Below are 20,778 nucleotides of genomic sequence, written 5' to 3'. Positions count from 1 at the left end.
TTATCTGTGAAGCTCTTTATCTGACCTTTAATTCTAAATGATAGCTTTGCTGGATAAAGTAATCTTGGTTGTAGGTTCTTGATATTCATCACTTTGAATATTTCTTGCCACTCCCTTCTGGCTTGCAAAGTTTCTGTTGAGAAATCAGCTGACAGTCGTATGGGTATTCCCTTGTAGGTAACTGAGTTTCTTCTCTTGCTGCTTTTAAGATTCTCTTTGTCTTTTGCTCTTGGCATTTTAATTATGATGTGTCTTGGTGTGGTCCTCTTTAGATTCCTTTTGTTTGGGGTTCTCTGCGCTTCCTGGACCTGTAAGTCTATTTCTTTCACCAGGTGGGGGAAGTTTTCTGTCATTATTTCTTCAAATAGGTTTTCAATATCTTGCTCTCTCTCATCTTCTGGCACCCCTATAATTCTGATGTTGGTACACTTGAAGCTGTCCCAGAGGCTCCTTGCACTATCTTCGTATTTTCGGATTCTTTTTTCATTTTGCTTTTCTGGTTGGGTCTTTTTTGCTTCTTCGCATTTCAAATCTTTGACTTGATTCTTGTGCTCCTCTGGTCTGCTGTTGGGGGTCTGTATAATATTCTTTATTTCAGTCAGTGTATGCTTAATTTCTAGTTGGTCCTTTATCACAACATCGAGGGTCTCATTAAATTTCTTGTAGATCTCATTAAGTTTATTGGCAGTCTCTAGAAGACTCTTGAAAGACCTCAAAAGTGTGGTTTTGAATTCTATATCCAGCAGCCTGCTTTCCTCCAGTTCTGTCATTTGTGTCCTGTTTCTTTGTCTCAGCATTTTTTATGCTTTGCTGTGTCGATAGAGTGGCTTTCTGTGCTAAGTGTCCCAATTACTTGAGGTAGACACTCTTGGTGCATCCCCCTGTGGTCTTTGTGCGCAGTCTTGTTGTAGCTAAGCCTTGATTGTTGTAGGTAACACTGGGAGGATTTGACTTCCAGGCCAACTGGCTGTGAGAATCAGCTGTGCCTGCAGTGGGAGAACTTCTGTCCTCTAGGGAAGTGCTAATCTAGCCTTTGCCTGAGGCTATCCCACAAATGCCTCTGTGCAGGGCTTGGGCGGGGCGGGTCCCAGGGGATCAACAGGGCAGGTGGAGCGAGCAGTTATGGCTGCTCTCAGTCCCGTCCCCAGAGGCTCTGCCTCTCAGTGTCCCAGCAACCGCTGCAAACCTCAGAGAGAAAGCTGCCCTCGAGTTCCGACTGATGCCAGACAGTCCCTCTTCTCCCATTTGAGTCTGGGTCCTGGAACTGGAGCTCAGAGCCTGAGACTCCCTCCCGATTGAAACAGACAACCGTGCCCTCAGCCGCCAGCCCGCTCTGCGCGCACCTCTGCCCCTTAGTATTTCACTTCCACACTGCGCCTCCTCTGAGTCTCGGTATGCTTTTCTCTTTCCTTCTAGATGTGGAATTTCCACCCAGCCAGCCTTCCTGTGGTTCTGGGTGATGTCCGTTCCGTCTCTTAGTTGTATTTTTGAAGTGGTTGTGTGAGGCAGCAATCTCCGGTGTTTACCTATGCCGCCATCTTGGTTTCGAGTTTGTTTCTTAAAACTTAGTGCGAGAGGAAACACGAAGGGGGCACTCCACTGGGAGGGGAGAGGCCTCGAGGGGTGGAATCTGGTCCACCCTGAGGCCCTTATATTAGGTCCACGGTGGGACTCCCCAGAATGATCCTTCGTTGAGGCCCCTCTGGTAAAGAGGAGGCGATGCCTCAGGCGACCCCTGACCAGGGCCTGCTCGCCTTTGCAGGGCGGGGCCTACGTGGTGAAGCTGCTGGAGGAGTACGCCACGGGGCCCGCCGTGCTCACCGTGGCCCTGATAGAAGCGATGGCTGTGTTCTGGTTCTACGGTAAGATGCTTCCTTCCACCAGCCACAGTCCTGTCTCTGTCAGCCCGTAGCCACCAGACTGGGGAAGGGCTGATTTCACCAAAGGGCGGGGGGGGGGAGGGTGAGAGATGTCACCTCCTGGTGGGTCTGTGAGATAAGCTCAGGTGAGTGCCTTCCTCAGAAACAGGCCCTCCTCTCCGCCACCCTCGCACAGCAGGTCGCATTTACCTGGGGAGGATGTTTTTTCCCTCTGAGTTTATTTTATTTATTTATTTACTTACTTACTTCCTCACCCAAGGATATTTTTGCATTGATTTTTACAGAGAGGGAAAGACAGAGAGAAATATCGTTGTGAGAGAAACACATTGATTGGTTGCCTCTTACATAAGCCCTGAGCAGGGCTGGAGAGGAGCCTGCAACCGAGGTACGTGCCCTTGACTGGAAGTGAACCGGGGACCCTTTGGTCCACAGGCCGACGCTCTATCCACTGAGCCAAATGGGCTAGGGCTTCCCTCTGAGTTGAAATGTTTACCCGGTGGAGACAGGCTGAAGCGGTCCCTGCAGCTCACCCACAGTGGATGCTTACCATCCTGACTGGCGGTGAGAACTGGGCGGAACACAGAGACCCAGGGCCCGGTGAAGGCATTTGCAGGGACCATATTTCACTGTCACAGAGAGCAGCCCTCAGCTTACATTTCGCAAGCAAGAGCTCCCCGCAGAGTCCGGAGGCAGGGGTTAGGAGTTTATCTTCTGGGGAGGAGGCAAGAATGTTCCTGTTTGGATGATCTGCCCTGGAGAAACCGCCTCAGGTACTGGGATGGAATCTGATAAGGATGAAACCACTGGGAAGGAGCACACCCAGTGAGCTCACCTGGGTCCCCCGGCAGGAGTCCCAGGAGCCCCTGCGTGGGGCTGGGGAGGGCACAGGCAATCAGAGTGAAGACAACCAGGTCCAGGGATGTCTCTCTTTATCTTTAAAGTCCAGAAGAGACGAACTCATTCTGAAAATGTGTTTATTTTCCTAGTTCCTATGATAATAAAACAGCTTTAGTGTGTTTGTCATTATGTATAACTAGAGGCCTGGTGCACGGATTCGTGCACTGGTGGGGTTCCTCAGCCTGGCCTGCACCCTCTCGCAATCCGGGACCCCTCGGGGGATGTTAGACTGCCGGTTTTGGGCTGATCCTCATAGGCTGGCCAGGGTTCGGGCCGAAACCGGCAGTTCGACATCCCCCAAGGGATGTAGTGTGCGAAGCGGCAGGTGGCCGTGGAGGAGCCTGAGCCTGGGCCGGGCACCGCACCACTCCCGCTCATCCTGGCCCCACTGCCACTCAGTAAGCTTGCTGAGCGGTGCTCCCCCTGTCAGAGTACACTAACACTGCCTTGAGCGTCTGCCCCCTGGTGGTCATAGCAACTGGTCAAATGGTTGACCAGTTGCTTAGGGTTTTATATATATAGATATGAAGGGGGGGCATGTTTTGTGTTGCACATGAGTCCAGTTTTTTTTAAAAAGAAGTCCTCCCCACCTCCTCGGCAATTCAGATGACAAAGTTCAAGTGTGAGCACCATTCTAGACCTGCCCGAGGTACTGCCAGGCTCTCTCAGGGAAGCCAGCACAGGGCACCCTTCCTGCCCCTTTTCGATTTCTCACCAGCCGGGGTCTCACTTCTCACTTCCATGCCAGTTTACTTTGACAGAAGAACCTTGATGGTGCTCTGACAGGGGGCTGGGCTGTGCTGTGGTTAAAATGTTCTCTTGGAAGTTTCCCGTACATGGTCACAAGGTCCAAGTCAGTCTCTGTTGAGCGGGTTCGTCATTCCAAACTAAAACGTAACTTCCTTTTCCATAGTACCAATGCAATAACATGTATGCTGAGATCTTAGAAAGGCAGTGTGATCAACCGAAGGACTTGTATGCATGCATATAAGCATAACCAATGGACATAAGACACTGGCGGGTAGGGGAGGCCAGGAGATTGTCAAGGGCGGGGGGAAAAAAAAGGACACATATGTAATACCCTTTGTAATACTTTAAGCAAAAACAAAAACAAAAAAAACCCCAATAAAGATGAAAAAAAAGAAGAAAGGCCGTGTGGGCACCAGGAGGGGGCTTTAGGCCTCTCCCCAGCGGTCCCCCTACCCAGCCTACTCTATGTAGAAAGAACGTTGCTTGCTCTGAAATGCAATTCTGGGACAAGTCCCTCTGTCCCACTTTCAGCCCAGATTGGTGCCCTGAGCCCCTCACGGGATATTTCATGGTGGCTTCTCTCTCTGAGGGACCGGACAGCCCGCGTCCTCTTGCAGTGATGAGTCTCTCTTTCTCTCCCCCTGGCTGGTTGCAGGCATCACCCAGTTCTGCAGCGACGTGAAGGAGATGCTGGGCTTCAGTCCCGGATGGTTTTGGAGGATCTGCTGGGTGGTCATCAGCCCTCTGTTTCTCCTGGTGAGTTGTGATTTCCCTTCTCCTTCCTGCCCTGGAGAAAGACCCACTCAAACACTTACAGGAAATAAATCATATCGAAGTGAAACATACACAGAAAAGGGTCCAAATTGTAAGTGTACATGCCATGCACTATTATAGAGGGAGCACATTTTTGTAGCCAAAACCATACCAAGAAGAAAAGCAATGAGCTGAAGCCCCTCTGTGTCCCCTCCCAGTCACCGTGCCCAGCCTGGCTAACCACTCTTCTGACTTCCAACACCATAGCGTCATCCAGGCCTCGGTCACCTTATTGCTTCCTTCCCAGCTCAGGGATCATGATAAACAACGTTTATTGAACAGTAAGCACCAGGCCAGACGTGGTATTACTTTTAATCCTCACTACAATTCTGTGAGGTAGTATAGCTCTAATACCCCAATTTACATTTAAAGAAAATTGAGGCTTAGAGATGTTAAGTAAAGGGTTTGAGGTCACATGACAATTAAGAACTGTTCAAGGCCAGGGAAGGCTTTACTGGGCTGCTCACGAGGCCCTGGGCAGGGTCCTAGTGGTTTTATGTCCATTTTCTTTTCTTTTTTAAAAAAATATATTTTTATTGATCTCAGAGAGGAAGGGAGAGGGAGTGAAGATAGAAACTTCAATGATGAGAGAGTCACTGATTGGCTGCCTCCTGCACGCCCCACACTGGGGATCAAGCCCACAACCTGAGCATGTGCCCTGACAGGGAATTGAACAGTGACCTCCTGGTTCGTAGGTTGATGCTCAGCCACTGAGCCGCGCCGGCCAGGCTTGTGTCCATTTTCTTAAAGACGCCCCCACGCAGGTCCTCCGGTATGACCTGAATCCAAAGTAGAATCTACTTATTGCCGAAGGAGCTGGATGAGAACATTTGGGATCAGCCGTTGCCCATTTGCCAGGACGTGTTCGGTGGCCACAGCATCTTTGCTGCAGGTGCCCTGCGCTTCCCTGGTGTCCGTCTGGAGGAGATGTCTGCCCAGCGACGGAAAGCACCTGCTAGCACCCCACGTGCACTCGGAGGTGGCCTGGGGGGAAGCCACGCCGTGCACATCGGCAGGGACTGCTGTCCTGGTCTTTCGTGTACCTGTAGGTTTATTTGGGAAGGGGGAGCTTGTCTACCGTTAGCGCCGGAAACGTTATTACGGTAGACTTCCTACCTAATAAGCTCCAGCTTATTAGCAGCGTCTGGGCCATCCATTGTCCTTAGGACGTCTCTGCCTTTGGCACACGGCTGTGCCTTCCTCCTCTTTGAAAACAGCCCTCTTTGCGATCTGTTTTGATTTTCTCAGGGAAGCCCTTTATTCTGTACTTTTTGTACAACACATTAGTCTGTGAGATGGACAGCATGCTCACCTGGCCTTCTCAACACTGCCCATGCCTCTCCCCAGAATTCCTCCTCGAGGTTTCCAACACCTGGGCCAGCCGAGCAGCAGGAACGCCAGGCGGCTCTGGCGTGGGCTTTGGGCTCCAGGGTCCCCTAGACCCTGGCCCGGTCGTTCCTTGTTGCCTTACCAACTTCTTGTCGCTTTTCGATACATTAGAAACATATCCATTTTAGAATTCAGAAACGGTAGTTGTTTCCAGCGAGAGGGTTGGTCTGAATCACCTGCCTGACATTACTAGAAGTCGAATCCTGACATAAATGGGTTATTCATTTACGTTATTACCAGTGCTTCTCTGTAATCTACTTAAATCCTTTCATTTGTTTTTCAAAGGAAGGAGACACTGGATTCGTTTCTTGAGGGAAGAAGTCGTGTTTGTTTGTTTGCTTCAGCAGTCCCCACACAGGCAGGAAATGATGTCCAGGGCTGACATTTGGGAGGGGCAACCGAGGCACTCAACACGGACATAAAATTTAAGGGGGCACCCAAAATCTCAGCAATAAAAATAAATGCTATTTTTTCTTTGTTAATCCTCACCTGAGAATATTTTTTCCATTGGGTTTTTTTTAAAGAGAGTGGAAGGGAAAGAGGGAGGGAGGGAGAAAGAGAGAAACATCAATGTGAGAGAGACACATCAATTGGTTGCCTTCCACTCATGCTCCAACTGGGGCCAGGAATTGAACCTGCAACCCAGGCCCATGCCCTTGACTGGGAACGGAACCTGAGACCCTTTGGTGCACGGGCCTATGCTCCAACCCCTGAGCCTCACCGGCCAGGGCTGTAAATGCTATTTTAATGCAATATTTTTTTAAAAACCTGAAGTTAATGCCCCAAACAATCCCTGATGAACAAAATATCAACATTTAAAATAGAGACAGGATCCAACCCTGCACTGGGATGACTTAGCTCACTCTCTCGCCCTAATCCGGCCGTGTCAGATCCTGTCTTTGTAACATACTGCGCTCAGATATTACTTAGCTTGACTCCTGACATTTTGGCCCCTGAAGTGTTGTGCCCGAGGTGAGTGCCTCGCATCTCAAACTGACCCTGGCCCCAGGCTTTTATTGTTTTCATTTCTGTGAACTGCTGGGTGTCTGGGCGGACCGGGCGAACTCCTGTGTGTTTTGCTGTCCAGCAACACCTACGTGCAGATCTGGCTTCAGACACATTACTCATAATTCCTGTGATGCTCGCTTTCCTCGTGTCCTGTAGAGGCAAGTGCTCTGGGGCACGGTGAAGAGGAGGCACATCTGTCTTCCACTTCTGGGTTTACTTAAACAGATCCCCTGCTCTGGGCTTTATAAGGCTGCTTTAGGTAAACAATGAGTAGCTTACTAAAAATAATCTTTGTCACTGAAGCCAAGTTACAAAAAAAGAAAATATTGTCTTTGAGCAAGGAGAGCCTGGGACGTGCAAAGGGGCGAGGCTGGGACGTGCAAAGGGGTGTCTGAAACAACGCCTCCTGGCCACAACAAAGGCGTGAGGCCTCCCTGAGCTGCACTGGACTTCACACATGACGTCAAGATGAGAGGAGTCACAGCAGGAATGGTTCCTAACCAGACACCCCCCCCACCCCCGCCCCCTTCCCTGTTCCAAAACTACCCTCCTTAGTAGCCATGTCTGGAGTGAGGAGAGTAAGTCCAGAGAAAGGTTTGCAGTTGGCGGGGCTCCTGTTTTGAAAGCTTCCTCCTGGGCTTAGGATAACACTGCTCAGAAGATGGATGTGTGTTTAACAATTTCCCATTTTATTACCTGCAGACAAAGAAAAAAAGAGATATAAATAGATGTTTAACCACACAAGTAATTTACATTACTGTCTTCTTTATGACTATGAAATAAAATAAAATTAAATCAAGAGCAATAAGTATTTGGCCACAGTGGTTACTAGGCAAAAACCGATACTTACACTCTCTCTGGAAACCAAACTGAAATAAGAAAACGCATAACCCGAGTGTTGGGAGCACACCGTGGAATTTTTCTTGCTCAAATTCTTCACTGAATTTTCAAGGAGAAAGTAGATTAGGCTGCTTTTTCCTTCCATTATCCCTTTCATTACGGGGGCCTGTGGCAGGCAGGCATTCCTTGTTGGGATGTACGGGGGCACAGCCAGCCTTGTAGCGACCCCAGCTAAGGCGCTTAATGCAGGAAGCAGAGAGCCCTGGGGCAGGGGAGAGAAGGAGCACAGACCCAGGAACCTCATTCTCTCTCCTGGACATAGGTCCCTTCTATCCAACCAAAACCACCGCAGCCGAGGAAGGCAGGAGGACATGGGAGCAAAGCGGAGGGGAACAGGAGGTCCCCGGGCTGCCAGGAGCCGGGGTGGCAGGGGCCGTGGAGCGGTCACACCACTTATTCCTCCCCCTTATTCCTCCCCCGTCTGATAAGAGGAGCCCAAACCACTTCTGGTGTCGGCTGATCTCCTCCCCTTTGCCCCGAAGGGGTGCTGTCACTCCCTTAAATAACATTCTGAGGCCTTGACACCCAGACTCCCATCCCATAAACCTCACATCATCACCGTAGACTCTCAGTGTAGAGGTTGAGGTGGGGGGGGAGGGGGTTGGGAGGAAAGTCAAGATAAGCACCTGGCTGTTTTATTTTGCAGTAAATTAGGCACAGGAATTGGTGCATTTAGTGTGTCAGAGTTCAAGCTAAGATACTGCGCACAGTTTGGGAACTTCCTGAAAGTATCTTAGCTTTACCTTTGGTGTTCGTGGTATCAGAACTGGGTCTGGTTGCACAGATATCGTTAAGATTTTTAATGTTTCTTGGGATTTCTGTTTTAGTTCATCATTTGCAGCTTTTTGATGAGCCCGCCACAGCTGCGACTTTTCCAGTATACTTACCCTCCCTGGAGCATCGTCCTGGGCTACTGCATCGGAACCTCGTCTTTCATCTGCATCCCCACATACATCACCTACCGGCTGATCATCACTCCAGGGACACTGAAGGAGGTGTGTGCTCGCTAGTGTGTGTGTGTGTGTGTGTGTGTGTGAGTGTGTGTGTGCAGACTGGCAATTGTTTGGGGAGAAAAGGATTCTCTTATTATGATCTATTCAAAGGAGATAAGTCCACCACATGAAATTCACCTTATATATTTATGCTAGAGGCCCAATGCACGAAAATCCGTGCAAGAGTAGGCCTTCCTTCCCCCGGCTGCCGGCACCGCTTCCCTCCAGCCCCAGCTTCGTCTGGAATGACGCCTGGAAGGACATCCGGTCTAATTAGCATATTACCCTTTTATTATTATAGATAGCTTACACCATGTAGACCTCACACGGCTGCCACTGTCCTCTTAAGGCATTTCCCATAACCCTCAAATCAACAGTGAAGGAAGGAGCTGGTCATTTGGGAGCAGCATGGTGTACAGCGTGGGGTGTAGGCAGTGTCCTAAACTACCAGATAACTCCTTTGCCTCCTGCTTGCCATTGGCATCAAATCAGTGGTGCCTGGGGCAATATACAAAATTTTTTCTTTAATATATATTTTATTGATTTTTTTACAGAGAGGAAGGGAGAGGGATAGAGAGTTAGAAACATCAATGAGAGAGAAACATCCATCAGCTGCCTCCTGCACATCCCCCTACTGGGTATGTGCCTGCAACCAAGGTACATGCCTTGACCGGAATCGAACCTGGGACCCTTGAGTCCGCAGGCCGACGCTTTATCCACTGAGCCAAACCGGTCAGGGAAGGCTCCTGATTCTTGGTCCCATGCTCTCCCTTTAGTTGCAGCTTCTCTTTTGTCTTCACTTTGCCCTCTCATAGTTTGCTGATGTAGAAATTGGAGCTAGAGGTTAGGGAGAGGTGAGTTGCCACTTTTTTAATCCTATGTTGTAGAATTAGTAGTTCAGGTCGCTTCCAAGTCCGTAGGTGGGTGCTCTTGTAGGGGATAAGCTCAAAGGGGAAGAGTGGTATTTGGGGAAAGCTAGAAGAGGTGGTACTCCATAATGAGCTGAAAACAGATGGGCTGGTCTCTGGGCCCTAAGAAGCAAAACCCAAACATGAGACCAACGCACTCATCTCCCTAAAACGCCTTCTAAGAAACATGAGGCAATTAAGCATCAGCCCTTCCTGAGAACTGAGTTCATTGCTTTGTCCAAGTAGGGAAACTGAACTCTCGGCGAACAGAACTCTGTAAGGAGTTACTAATCTCCTACACCCAACCCTGTCCTGTCACATCTCATTCCTCCCAAGGGCCTTGAACTCTGGTGTTGCTTGAAACACATGATCAGACCTAATCATTGAATTTGTTTCTTCAGGTTGTCCTTTATGGCAGCTGTGAGGGTCCCTTGGCTCTATTGATTCAAACCCAGAGGCCAAGGTCAGTTTAATAAATGTCAGTATTCTTTGGGCACAGACTCAAATCTTGGTCATCTTTCTTGCAAATTCCCCATTAGCCACAAGGATATGCCACCCAAAGGTGTATACTTAACAGAGCTCAGATCCGTCAGTGGCAGAGGTAAGGCTGGTCGTAGGGCCACCTTCGCCAGAGGCCACCAGAGAGGGAAGAGTGAGTTACCAGTCAAGGAGGACTGGGAGGGAGAAGACCTGCTCAGCTAGGGCAAGTTATTAACCTTCTCGTGGCCTTAAAATGTGCTCGTCGGACTGGATTAACATTTCCCAAATGTTAATATTTTTTGAAAATATATTTTTATTGATCTCAGAGAGGGAGAGAGAGATATAAACATCAATGATGAGAAAAAAAATCATTGATCGACTGTCTCCTCTATATCCCACACTGGGGATGGAGCCCACAACCCGAACATGTGCCCTGACTGGGAATCGAACTGTGACCTCCTGGTTCATAGGTTGATGCTCAATAACTGAGCCAGGCCAGCGAGGCCCAAATGTTAATATATTGTAAGGATCAATCGTTCCATGGCTTATCAATAGGCATTACTTCAGGGGGGAAATTTTTTATGTAGTCAAAAAGTTTTGGAGAATGCTGGATCAAGGCAAGTTGAATAGGTTTCTTTACTGCAGGACTTCCCAAAAGCTTTAACATGCCCACTAAGAGATGCATTTAATGTCTCCGAGAGCAATAAAGCATGTCCTGTTGTTTGTTTTTTTTTGTTTTTTTTTTTGCCAAGAACACCAAGGGACGGTAATTATTCGTGAATACCATACTTGATGATCTGTAAGTGATGGCGGACCTTTTGAGCTGGGCGTGTCAGCATTTTGAAAAACCCTAACTTAACTCTGGTGCCGTGTCACATATAGACATTTTTTGATATTTGCAACCATAGTAAAACAAAGACTTATATTTTTGATATTTATTTTATATATTTAAATGCCATTTAACAAAGAAAAACCAACCAAAAAAATGAGTTCGCGTGTCACCTCTGACACACGTGTCATAGGTTCGCCATCACTGATCTATAACATTCTTTCTATGAGGGAGGGAGGCTGCATATGAAATGTTAATATGGTAAAAAAACAACAACAACATAAAGACTGAGAGAAAGGTAAGTTTCTTAACTCTTGTGGGCCCCGGCCATACACCAGGTTGGAGTTTGTGGAGCCACCACTTGCCCACCTGTAATTTGGAGGATATCACATTCACCTGTAGGTGGAAGTCTCAAGGTTGGCGTCATCAACTCAATTAGGTCATTCACAGAAGCCCCTGGTACTCTGCACAAGATACTGGTCCCTGATGAGTAAGCACCCAACAGTGATCCATTTCTTAGATGAGCACCTTACAGAAGGCCAGGGCTGGCAAATTCTGAGTCATAGTCTGGCCACTGAACTGCTGCCGAAATATGAAAACAAGGGTGGGCCTGGCAGACTGGGGGAATCAGCAGCCAGAGGGGCAGCTGAATAGGTCGGTGGGGGCCCGGGTGCAATGTGGTTCACCGTACACCTCAGTGCTTTCTTCTCTTTCTGTGCAACACTTAAGACTAGAGTGATCTGTGCCCAGTTCCGAATTAGCAAGATATAATTCTGTGTAATCAGGTTACATATTCCATTTAATTGGCTTACATACTTCTGTGTAATCGGGTTACACGTTCATCTGCGGGGAAGGATGGTTTGAGAAATGTTGCTTTCTATAACTTCACATTTCAAAGCCGCTGATAGACACTTCAGGAATTCCTTTTTAAATGGGTTTCCTGGGTGAGGCTTCAGTATTTGAATATTAAGATCATGAGGAACACAACATGTACAATTTTGTGAATTTCATTAACTATGAGAATGGCACTTTTTGAATTCCATAGGCCCTGCTCATCAAAGAACTTCTAGAACCAGGAAATAAACAAGATTGAGGGGAACTATGTACTTTTTTAAAAAAAAGTATTTATTGATGAGAGAGAGAGAGAGAGAACATCGATTTGTTGTTCCACCTATTTATGCATTCATTGGTTGTTTCTTGTATGTGCCCTGACCAGGGATCGAACCTTCAACCTTGGTGTATCAGGATGACCCTCTAACCAACTGAGCTGCCAGGCCAGGGCCATGGACTATGTTCTTTTTAATCCAAAATACAGAGGACAACTAGTAGAACTTCTCCTAAAATCAGTCAATCAAAAAAGGTGTTCGGATCCAATTTTGCCTGCTTACGGTGGTCAGACTTTGCCATCACAGATTTTACGAAGCAACTTCATAGAGATTTTTCTAAGCCTCTGCAGCGCTGCTGTTTTCCCTCTGCCGCCTCCCTGAGCTGCTTCATGTCACCCTGATGCTTTTACAGGCGAGCTGTCTACTGCAAGCTGTCTACACAAGCCCAAGCATATTTCAGATCTGTCTTGAAGCTTCTGTGTACCTCAGCTGTTTCTAATGCAAAAGTTCTCAGCTTTCCCCCCCGTGATGAGGACTATGTCAGAATGAGATGACTTTAGGGGTGATTTCAATGGTCACATCTTTTAAAATGTAAATTACGTGATGAGTTGCACCCTGGTTTGAACTGACCAGTATGCCTTTACAGGTGGATTCATTAAATCAGTAACATCCTGGCTGTGACATGGCTGATGGCTCTGCCTGTAGTGTGTACGCAGGGCTGAGGGCAGGAGGGCGCCAGGACCCAGCACTCACTCTGCTCCCCGAGCCCTGTGGCCACATGAAACCTCCTCCTTCCAGAGAAAAAGATGCGTTTTCCTAGGTCTTCAAAAGCATGTTATAGGCCAGCAGAGTTCTATTGAAGGCCCATTTTCTCCCTTGAGTGATATAATGACTTTCATAATTAGTTTACAGATGCCTGTAACTCCCAAATATTCCATTTCCATTCACCCTTGGGAATGAATAAATTAGGAATTCCTTTGAGACTATTCCAACATAGTATTAAATGCCATTAAAATGCTATTTAAACTTTGTTGTAATATTAATGTTGGAATATCTTTTCTGTACTGTTAAATCACAAGAATGTTTATAACAACCTATTTTCTTCCCCGCAGCGTATTATTAAAAGTATCACTCCAGAAACACCAACAGAAATTCCCTGTGGGGACATCCGCCTGAATGCCGTTTAAAATGCTTCAACGAGAGGAGGGGAGTGGCTTCTCCACCACCTCTCCTCCAGCTCTGACGAGTCGCACCGTCTTCTCCCTCCAAGGGAATGAGTTCCAGCTAAGCCTGACAATGGAAGGGCCTTCTTCAGAGAGACACAGTCTCCAAAGACTATGGTGCCCAGACTCTCATGGCCTCCAGCCACTTCTTCCTGTGCCATCTCCTGGACATGTTACCATGTTAGACTCTGTGATGCAGCCGAACTGGACGATTTTGGATGCGTGAGGGTGTGTATGGAGGTGATGAAAACCACCATGTAATCAAGTTAGGACTAGGTTTAGAATCAAGTCTGTGAACGTCTACTGTATCATTTCTCGTTATGATCCTTGGTGTCTGACATATGTTTGCTTCTAAAGCCCTCATTGTTCATGGATGCATAAGCCATTTATTGCTAGCCATTTATTTTCTGAGTAGCATAGACTTCATAGCTGGATCTACTAGACCCCTGTAACCCATGTGCTGCTGTGGAGTCAGGAGAGGAAAATATAAGAAACTAAACTGAAAAATAATGTGAGCACGTGTGTCTGTGTACTGTTGTTTCAGCGTATCCTTATCTTTATTCCAATACTTTGGGCCCATTCCGAACGATTTGCATTTCCACTAATTTTTCTTACATCAACCAATTCTACCTACTCAAATGTGTATGAATGCTATTATTTGAAGCACATAATTACTACGGCATGGCCTGCCACCTTTTCCTTTTCCAGGGACACTACTTGCGCCCATAAACCTTTCTTTATGGGCCAACCTTTAGCATTTGCTGAACTTTGTCATATTCCTGTCTCTCTCTGCTAAACATTTTGTCAGCAAAGACTATGCTCTCACCTGTCATCCCACAAGTAACATAATAAAAGCAAAACAGCCACATGCTAAGTGAGAAGTTATATACTTTAAAGTCACCTTGGAAATCATACATTATTTAAAATGCAGGGAGAGTTACAAAAAAAGACTAAATTAGGAAGGTGAGCCTAGATAGTACTTGCTTGAGAAGCATGTTAGAGAATGAAATTTATAACTCCAAATACAAAAAAGGAAATGTTGAAACCAGGAATATCCCTCTACTGTAGAAAGCTTTTCTGGTCTACTTGAAACAGCCTGAATTTTTTCTTCAATATCAGAGTTAAGTCATTGATTTTTTTATTAAAATCTGTTGAATTTAGTTCCATGGGAGGACTATTTCAAAGTCCTAAACTTTACTTTCTGTAGTATTGCTCTTTTTCCTCATTACTTAACTGCCTCTAAATTTTAATGAGAGAACAATACTTGAAAGTTCAGATAACTACATTAGAGGCAGAAACAAACCTGGTGACAAAGCTAATTTCTTTGTTTTTCTTAGCACCTGAAATTTTCTTAAAAAAAAAAAAAAAAAGGTGAACTTGTTTTATTTCCTCTATTAAAATAAAATAACACCCCTCTCAATTGGTTTAATAGGCATTTCCCACAATGAACAAAATAAATATTTTAGGATGGATATTAAATATGTCTGTCCTTTTGTTTCATATAGTTGCAATCTAGTCAGCATTGTTTCTACATTAGGTGTTTCAAACAATTAACCTTTTCAAGAGAAGTCTTTTTCGGAAAATGACACAACATATTTCCATTGGAATTTTAGGTGGTGTTCCTCTTATCAACACATCACAAAACCCATGTAAAACCTTTGCTGTACCACAAATGCAAGTTTTTGTCTGTTTCTTAGGTTACCAAAATAGATTTTCACTGGCCAGCTAATTTGGAAACTGTTATTGGTGGAGCACTTCATCAGAAAAAATGTCTGCTGAAGAACCACCTTCTCATTTAGGGAAAAGATATCAGTCCTTCAATTCTATAATTGAAGATTCCAAATATAGTAGCTTATTTCTAGCAATTTTTTAAAATATATTTTATTGATTTTTTATAGAGAGGAAGGGAGAGGGCTAGATAGTCAGAAACATCGATCAGCTGCCTCCTGCACACCCCCCACTGGGAATGTGCCCCCAACTAAGGTACATGCCCTTGACTGGAATCGAACCCAGGACCTTTCAGTCCGCAGGCTGACGCTCTATCCACTGAGCCAAACCGGTTAGGGCTCTAGCAATTTTTAAACACAGCCCAAACAACAAATATTTGAGGAGGAGGAGGTATCACATCTTTATGCCTAAACACCTAAATTTCCATAGAGCATTTGCTAATTTAAAAGAAAAAAGGTATTTTGAAAGATCATTCTTATTCAAACTCTATTATTAAAGGTGTACCTTAAGAAAACTTGATATATGAAAAATGTATATTTTGAAAGATAAAATTAGGGACTTTAAAGAATTTGCAGTTATTTCTCCAATGGCATTTAATATGATTTGATTTACAAACAATTTTTCAGGATACTTTGTGTTGGGTGTACCAATGAGGTCTTCAGATTCTAGATTATGGTTAATTGAATTATATAAATGGCGTTTCTTTCCCCTCATTTTTACCTTCTTCCACAATACTTACAAATAAGAGTAAGTAAATCTCTTCCACTCTTCACCTCTGTCAAAAGTGGTAAAATGGTTCCAGCCTCTTTGGCTCTGGATAGAGCGTTGCCTGAGGACTGAAGGTTCATGGCATTCCATTCCCGGTTGGGGGCATGTACCTGGGTTTCAGGCTCAATCCATGGCCGGTCAGAGCGCATGAGGGAGGCAACCATCCATGTGTCTCTCTCACATCAATGTTTCTCTCTCTTTCTCTCCCCCCTCCCTCCCTTCCACTCTCTCTAAAAATCAATGGAAAAATATCCTTGGTGAGGATTAACAACAACAACAACAAAAATAGTGGTAATATGTTACCACAAAATAACCAATGTTATTTTTTACATGAAACATTTTATTTTTAAACTTTAGCAGAATGAAAGATGAGTTTTATTTGTATGAAAGTAGAGTCCCCTCTTTAAGATACACAAAATGCTTTAAGTTGTGGATTGTTACTGCAATAACTATTAATGTCATGATAGATTTGTTCGGTCTCATTAAAAAAACCTTCCAAACTCTTAAGTTTAAAATAGAAATCTTAACTGTATATTGTCAAAACACTTACATATCCCCCAAAATATCACTGCCTGCCATTTGCAAATATTTAGCATCAAAACTACCTAGAATTAGAGACATTAAATTTCAGCAAAAGCTAAATAATTTTAAGTCTTTGCAATTTGTGCAGAGCTTTAACTTTAGTGTGCTTTCACATATCTCATTTGATTATCAGAGCTCTGGGTGACAAATGTTATTCCCCCAACTTTGCAGATGAGGAGCCTGAGGCTCAAAGGATTAACTTCCTTCCCTTCTGGAGTAAGATATATCAGAGGGGGTGATTTGGCCAAATTCACACAGCTGGCAAACTCTAGAACAGGTCTTATGCCTAGATTTTCTGATTGCTGGCCAAAGATTATTTGCATGTCTATCTTTAAAATCATCATCTATAAAAGCTTAAACACACAGATACTAAACTCAAAAGAGATAATCATGAGGGATATGTTCTCAGCAGACAAGGGCATGCATTCTCCTACGTAATCCTATATATTACAAGGGTAATATGCAAATCAACTGGCAGAACAACCCGTCGCTATAATGCACACTGACCACCAGTAGGCAGACACTCAATGCAGGAGCTGCCTCCTGGTGGTCAGTGCATTCCCACAGGGGGAGCACCCCTCTGAGGGCTGGTGAGCACAGCGGCGGTGGCGGGAGCCTCTCCTGCCTCCATGGAAGCGCTAAGGATGTCCAACTGCAACTTAGGCCCACTCCCCATAGGCCTAAGCCGTCAGTCGGACATCCTCCCAGGTCTCCTGGACTGCTAAAGGGTGCAGGCCAGGCTGAAGGTCTTCCCCCACTGCTACCCGCCCCTCCCCGCCCCCCGAGGGCATGAATGTTATGCACTGGGCCTCCAGTCACAACATAACCATCAAAATCAGAAAAATAACTTTGATGCATTACTGCCATCTAATCTCAGATCCCATTCCACACTGTCCTTTTAGCAAAAGGACCCACTCCAGAATCATACTTTTCATGTAGTTTGTCTCTTTTGTTTCCTTCAGTCTGGAAGTTTCCTAGTCTTTCCTTGACTTTCATGAACTTGACACTTTAGAAAACGACAGGCCACTTATTTTGTTGAATGCCCCTCAATATGATTTGATAATTGATTATTCATGATTAGTTTCAGGCTGTGATTTGGCAGAAATATCGGTGGAGGGGGGTGAGTTATTCCCATACTGGTAATGTTAACTTCAATTACTTAAGATAGTGTCTGCCAGGCTTTCCATTGTATTCTTTTCTTTTTGTAATTAATTCGTATTTTGAAGGGATTGCTCTGAAACTGTGCAAATATCCTGTTTCTCATCTAACTTTCAGAACATTAATTTTTTTTACAGGTTCTTATTCAGTGGGTTATAATCCATTATTATTATAATTTATTTCAATGCTCAAATTGTCCCATATTTAGCCAGTGAGAGTCCCTTCAAGCTTTCTTTTGTCCTTTTGACATGTCATCCTAATTCTTGGAAAACTTTCTTCCCTCCTGGAGTGAGATATTTCAGTATCATCTTATGCTTTCTCTGCAACAGTCATTTCTCCAAGAAGCTCTGATTCCTTTTAGTGAAGAATGTTTTTATAAATCAAAATCTAGGTCAGTGATGGCGAACCTATGACACGCGTGTCAGAGGTGACACGCAAACTCATTTTTTTGGTTGATTTTTCTGTTAAATGGCATTTAAATATATAAAATAAATATCAAAAATATAAGTCTTTGTCTTACTATGGTTGCAAATATCAAAAAATGTCTATATGTGACACGGCACCAGAGTTAAGTTAGGGTTTTTCAAAATGCTGGCATGCCGAGCTCAAAGGGTTCGCCATCACTGGTCTAGGTGCTAGGTTATGCTCATTGCTATTGGGGTGTCTCATACCAAATCCTCTCACTGGACAGAACTCAAGTGTGTGTGTGTACTAGTACATATACTCATTTGCATCTATAATTATTTCTCTGTCATGAAAACAATGAATTCACACCATTATCTCCATTTCTAACACCAAACTATAAAGGTCATTCTAGTTTGTTTTCTCTGGAATTCATGAAAAATATATCCTTGGGTGAGGATTAAAAACAACAAAAAACCCCAGCATCCCATCCATCAGAATGGCTAAAATTAAAAGATGACAAAAGATAAACAATTAACAGGTATCAGCAAGAATGTGGAGCAACTGCAACTCTCATACATTTTGAGTATATTTTGGTACTATTTCTCACAGTATCTACTAAAGCTGATGTATACCCTATGGATCAGCAATTCCATTCCTAGGTATTACCCAATCAAAACATACATATGTACACACTAGAAGACAAGTACAAGAATGTTCCTAAAAGCATTATTCATAATAACCCTAAACAGAAAATAAACTCCATGTCCATCAATAGATGGATAAATACTATACTATCTAGAAAACAAAATCTGTGGTGTTAAAAGTCAAGGGTGGAGGCATAGTCTGGGAAGGGGTTTGAGGTTTCTTCTGTGTAAATCCATTAAACTATATATTCATGATACATGCACTTTCTTTATGCATGCTATACTAAATTTTTTTTTTAAAACCTCACCCAAGGATATTTTTCCCATTGCTTTCAAGAGGGTAGAAGGGAGAAAGGGATGGGGCAGAGGGAGAAACATGGATGTGAGAGACATCCATTAGTTGCCTCCTACACAAGCCCCAACTGGGGCCAGGAATTGAGGTGCACAGGCCGATGCTCTAACTGCTGAACCACACCTACCAGGGCTATACTACAATTTTTAAAAGATTAAGAATGTTCTGTAACTTGGCATAGATTTACTCTGAAATAGAGCTTTTGGTTATAGTAGCCGGAATCCAATTCAAACTGGCCCAAGAGAAAAAGGAAAAGTATTGGTTTAAGTATCTAAAAAAATATATATGCCCCACTAGAACCAGAGATTCAAAAGCAATCAGTAGGTCTTTATCTTTCTCTTATTTCTGCTTTCTTTGGTTGGCTCTATTCTGTCAGGCAGCCAGACTCTCATTCTTTGCAACTCTGGACTTACCTCATCTTCACTATCAGCAATGCTAGTGGAAAACATCTTTTTAAGTTCTGTCAAATCTCAGAATTGGCCTAGCTTGAGTCACATACTTGGAGCCTATTCAGTCCCATTTGATCACTAGACTAAGAGTAGTTAAGGGTACTTTCCCAAGGAAAAATCACGGCACTGTTCCCAGAAAAGGTGTGAATGAATATGAAAGGCAAAAACATCTATATATCTGGGGAAGGAGAAGAAACCCTTAATTTGTTGCTTCTCCCTGAATTACGCCAAACTTAGTTAATAAAAGTAATACTATTGTTCTGGCCAGAGTGGTTGCACATCAACCTATGGACCTGGAAGTCACAGTTCCATCCCCAGTGAGGGCATGCACCTGGGTTATGGACTCAATTCCCAGTGTGCGGCATGCAGGAGGCAGCTGACCAATGATTCTCTCTTATCACTGATGTTTCTATTTCTCTCTCCTCCCTTTCTTTCTGAAATCAGTAACAATATGTTTTTTTTAAAAAGTGAAATAGTTGGCCCTCGAACACAGGGGTGAGGGGTGTTAAGGGCATCAATCTCTTGTACAGTCAAAATCCGTTTTAACTCCTGCAAAATTTAACTACTGGTAACCCACTGTTGACCAACCGGAAGCCTTACCAATAACATAAATGGAAAATTCACATATTTTGTATGTTATGTGCATTATATACCGTATTCTTACAATAAAGCAAGCTAGGGAAAGAAAATCGTAGAGAAAATACATTTACAGCATTTATTGAAAAAATCTATATATAATCAGACTCACACAATTCAAACCTGTGTTGTCCAAGGGTCAACTCTATTATAGCTTTTGCCAGCTAAACCATCCAAGCTACTTTATGAGTCTTGGAACTACTTACTGTGACAGGGAAATCGACAGCTTTTTACCAGATCCCTCAGACTAGTCTCTCCCTCCTACACTTATCTTGTATATTACGGTTAAATTAATCTTTCCAACATATGGCTCTAGTTTTAACAACCCTAACAAAGGAACCACATTCTCTTTCAAAGTTGAAGATTTTTAGCCTGCTACTCATGGTCTTCAATGATCTCACCCAAACTTTTTAATAGTTATATTATACTACAACCCTCTGTGCATGCTGAGTTAATCCTCACCCAAGGATATTTTTCCATTGATTTTTAGAGAGTGGAAGGCAGAGGGAGGGAGAGAGAAAAACATCTCTGTGAGAAACTTGATCAGTTGCCTCCCTTAGCACCGTGACTGGGGATCGAACCTGCAACCTTTTGGTGTATGGGAGAATGTTCCAACCAACAGAGCCACCTAGCCAGGGCAAATAGCACTTTCTTAATGGGAAGAATTGTTAGAAAACTATTTTCTCCATACCATTCATCCTTTTCCCATGAATAAATTATTTATAATACATTTTATTGATTTTTTACAGAGAGGAAGAGAAAGGGATAGAGAGTTAGAAACACTGAAGAGAGAGAAACATCGATCAGCTGCCTCTTGCACACCTCCTCTTGGGGATGTGCCCGCAAGCAAGGTACATGCCCTTGGCCGGAATCGAGCCTGG

At 44.4% G+C, this 20,778-nt stretch overlaps 1 protein-coding gene across 4 annotated transcripts in view; it reads left to right on the top strand.

Moving 5' to 3' along the window:
• SLC6A4 (solute carrier family 6 member 4) overlaps positions 1 to 13,690 on the top strand; it is a 42,468-nt gene extending 28,778 nt beyond the window's left edge. For 3 of the 4 annotated variants that reach the window (XM_036340861.1, XM_036340860.1, XM_036340857.1), the window contains 5 exons: positions 1,763 to 1,862; positions 4,183 to 4,283; positions 8,465 to 8,632; positions 9,939 to 10,000; positions 13,065 to 13,690. In XM_036340861.1, the coding sequence (XP_036196754.1) occupies positions 1,763 to 1,862; positions 4,183 to 4,283; positions 8,465 to 8,632; positions 9,939 to 10,000; positions 13,065 to 13,128 (495 nt within the window). In that variant the 3' untranslated portion in view covers positions 13,129 to 13,690. The remainder of the gene's footprint in view (positions 1 to 1,762; positions 1,863 to 4,182; positions 4,284 to 8,464; positions 8,633 to 9,938; positions 10,001 to 13,064) is intronic. The other variant, XM_036340859.1, reaches the window with a different exon arrangement.
• Positions 13,691 to 20,778: the final 7,088 nt, after the last annotated feature.

Source organism: Myotis myotis, unplaced genomic scaffold (assembly GCF_014108235.1).
Source record: "Myotis myotis isolate mMyoMyo1 unplaced genomic scaffold, mMyoMyo1.p scaffold_m19_p_17, whole genome shotgun sequence".
NCBI classification, from domain to species: domain Eukaryota; kingdom Metazoa; phylum Chordata; class Mammalia; order Chiroptera; family Vespertilionidae; genus Myotis; species Myotis myotis.
The sequence above is the reverse complement of the archived record's forward strand: the minus strand, read 5'-3'. Positions and strand labels throughout refer to the sequence as shown.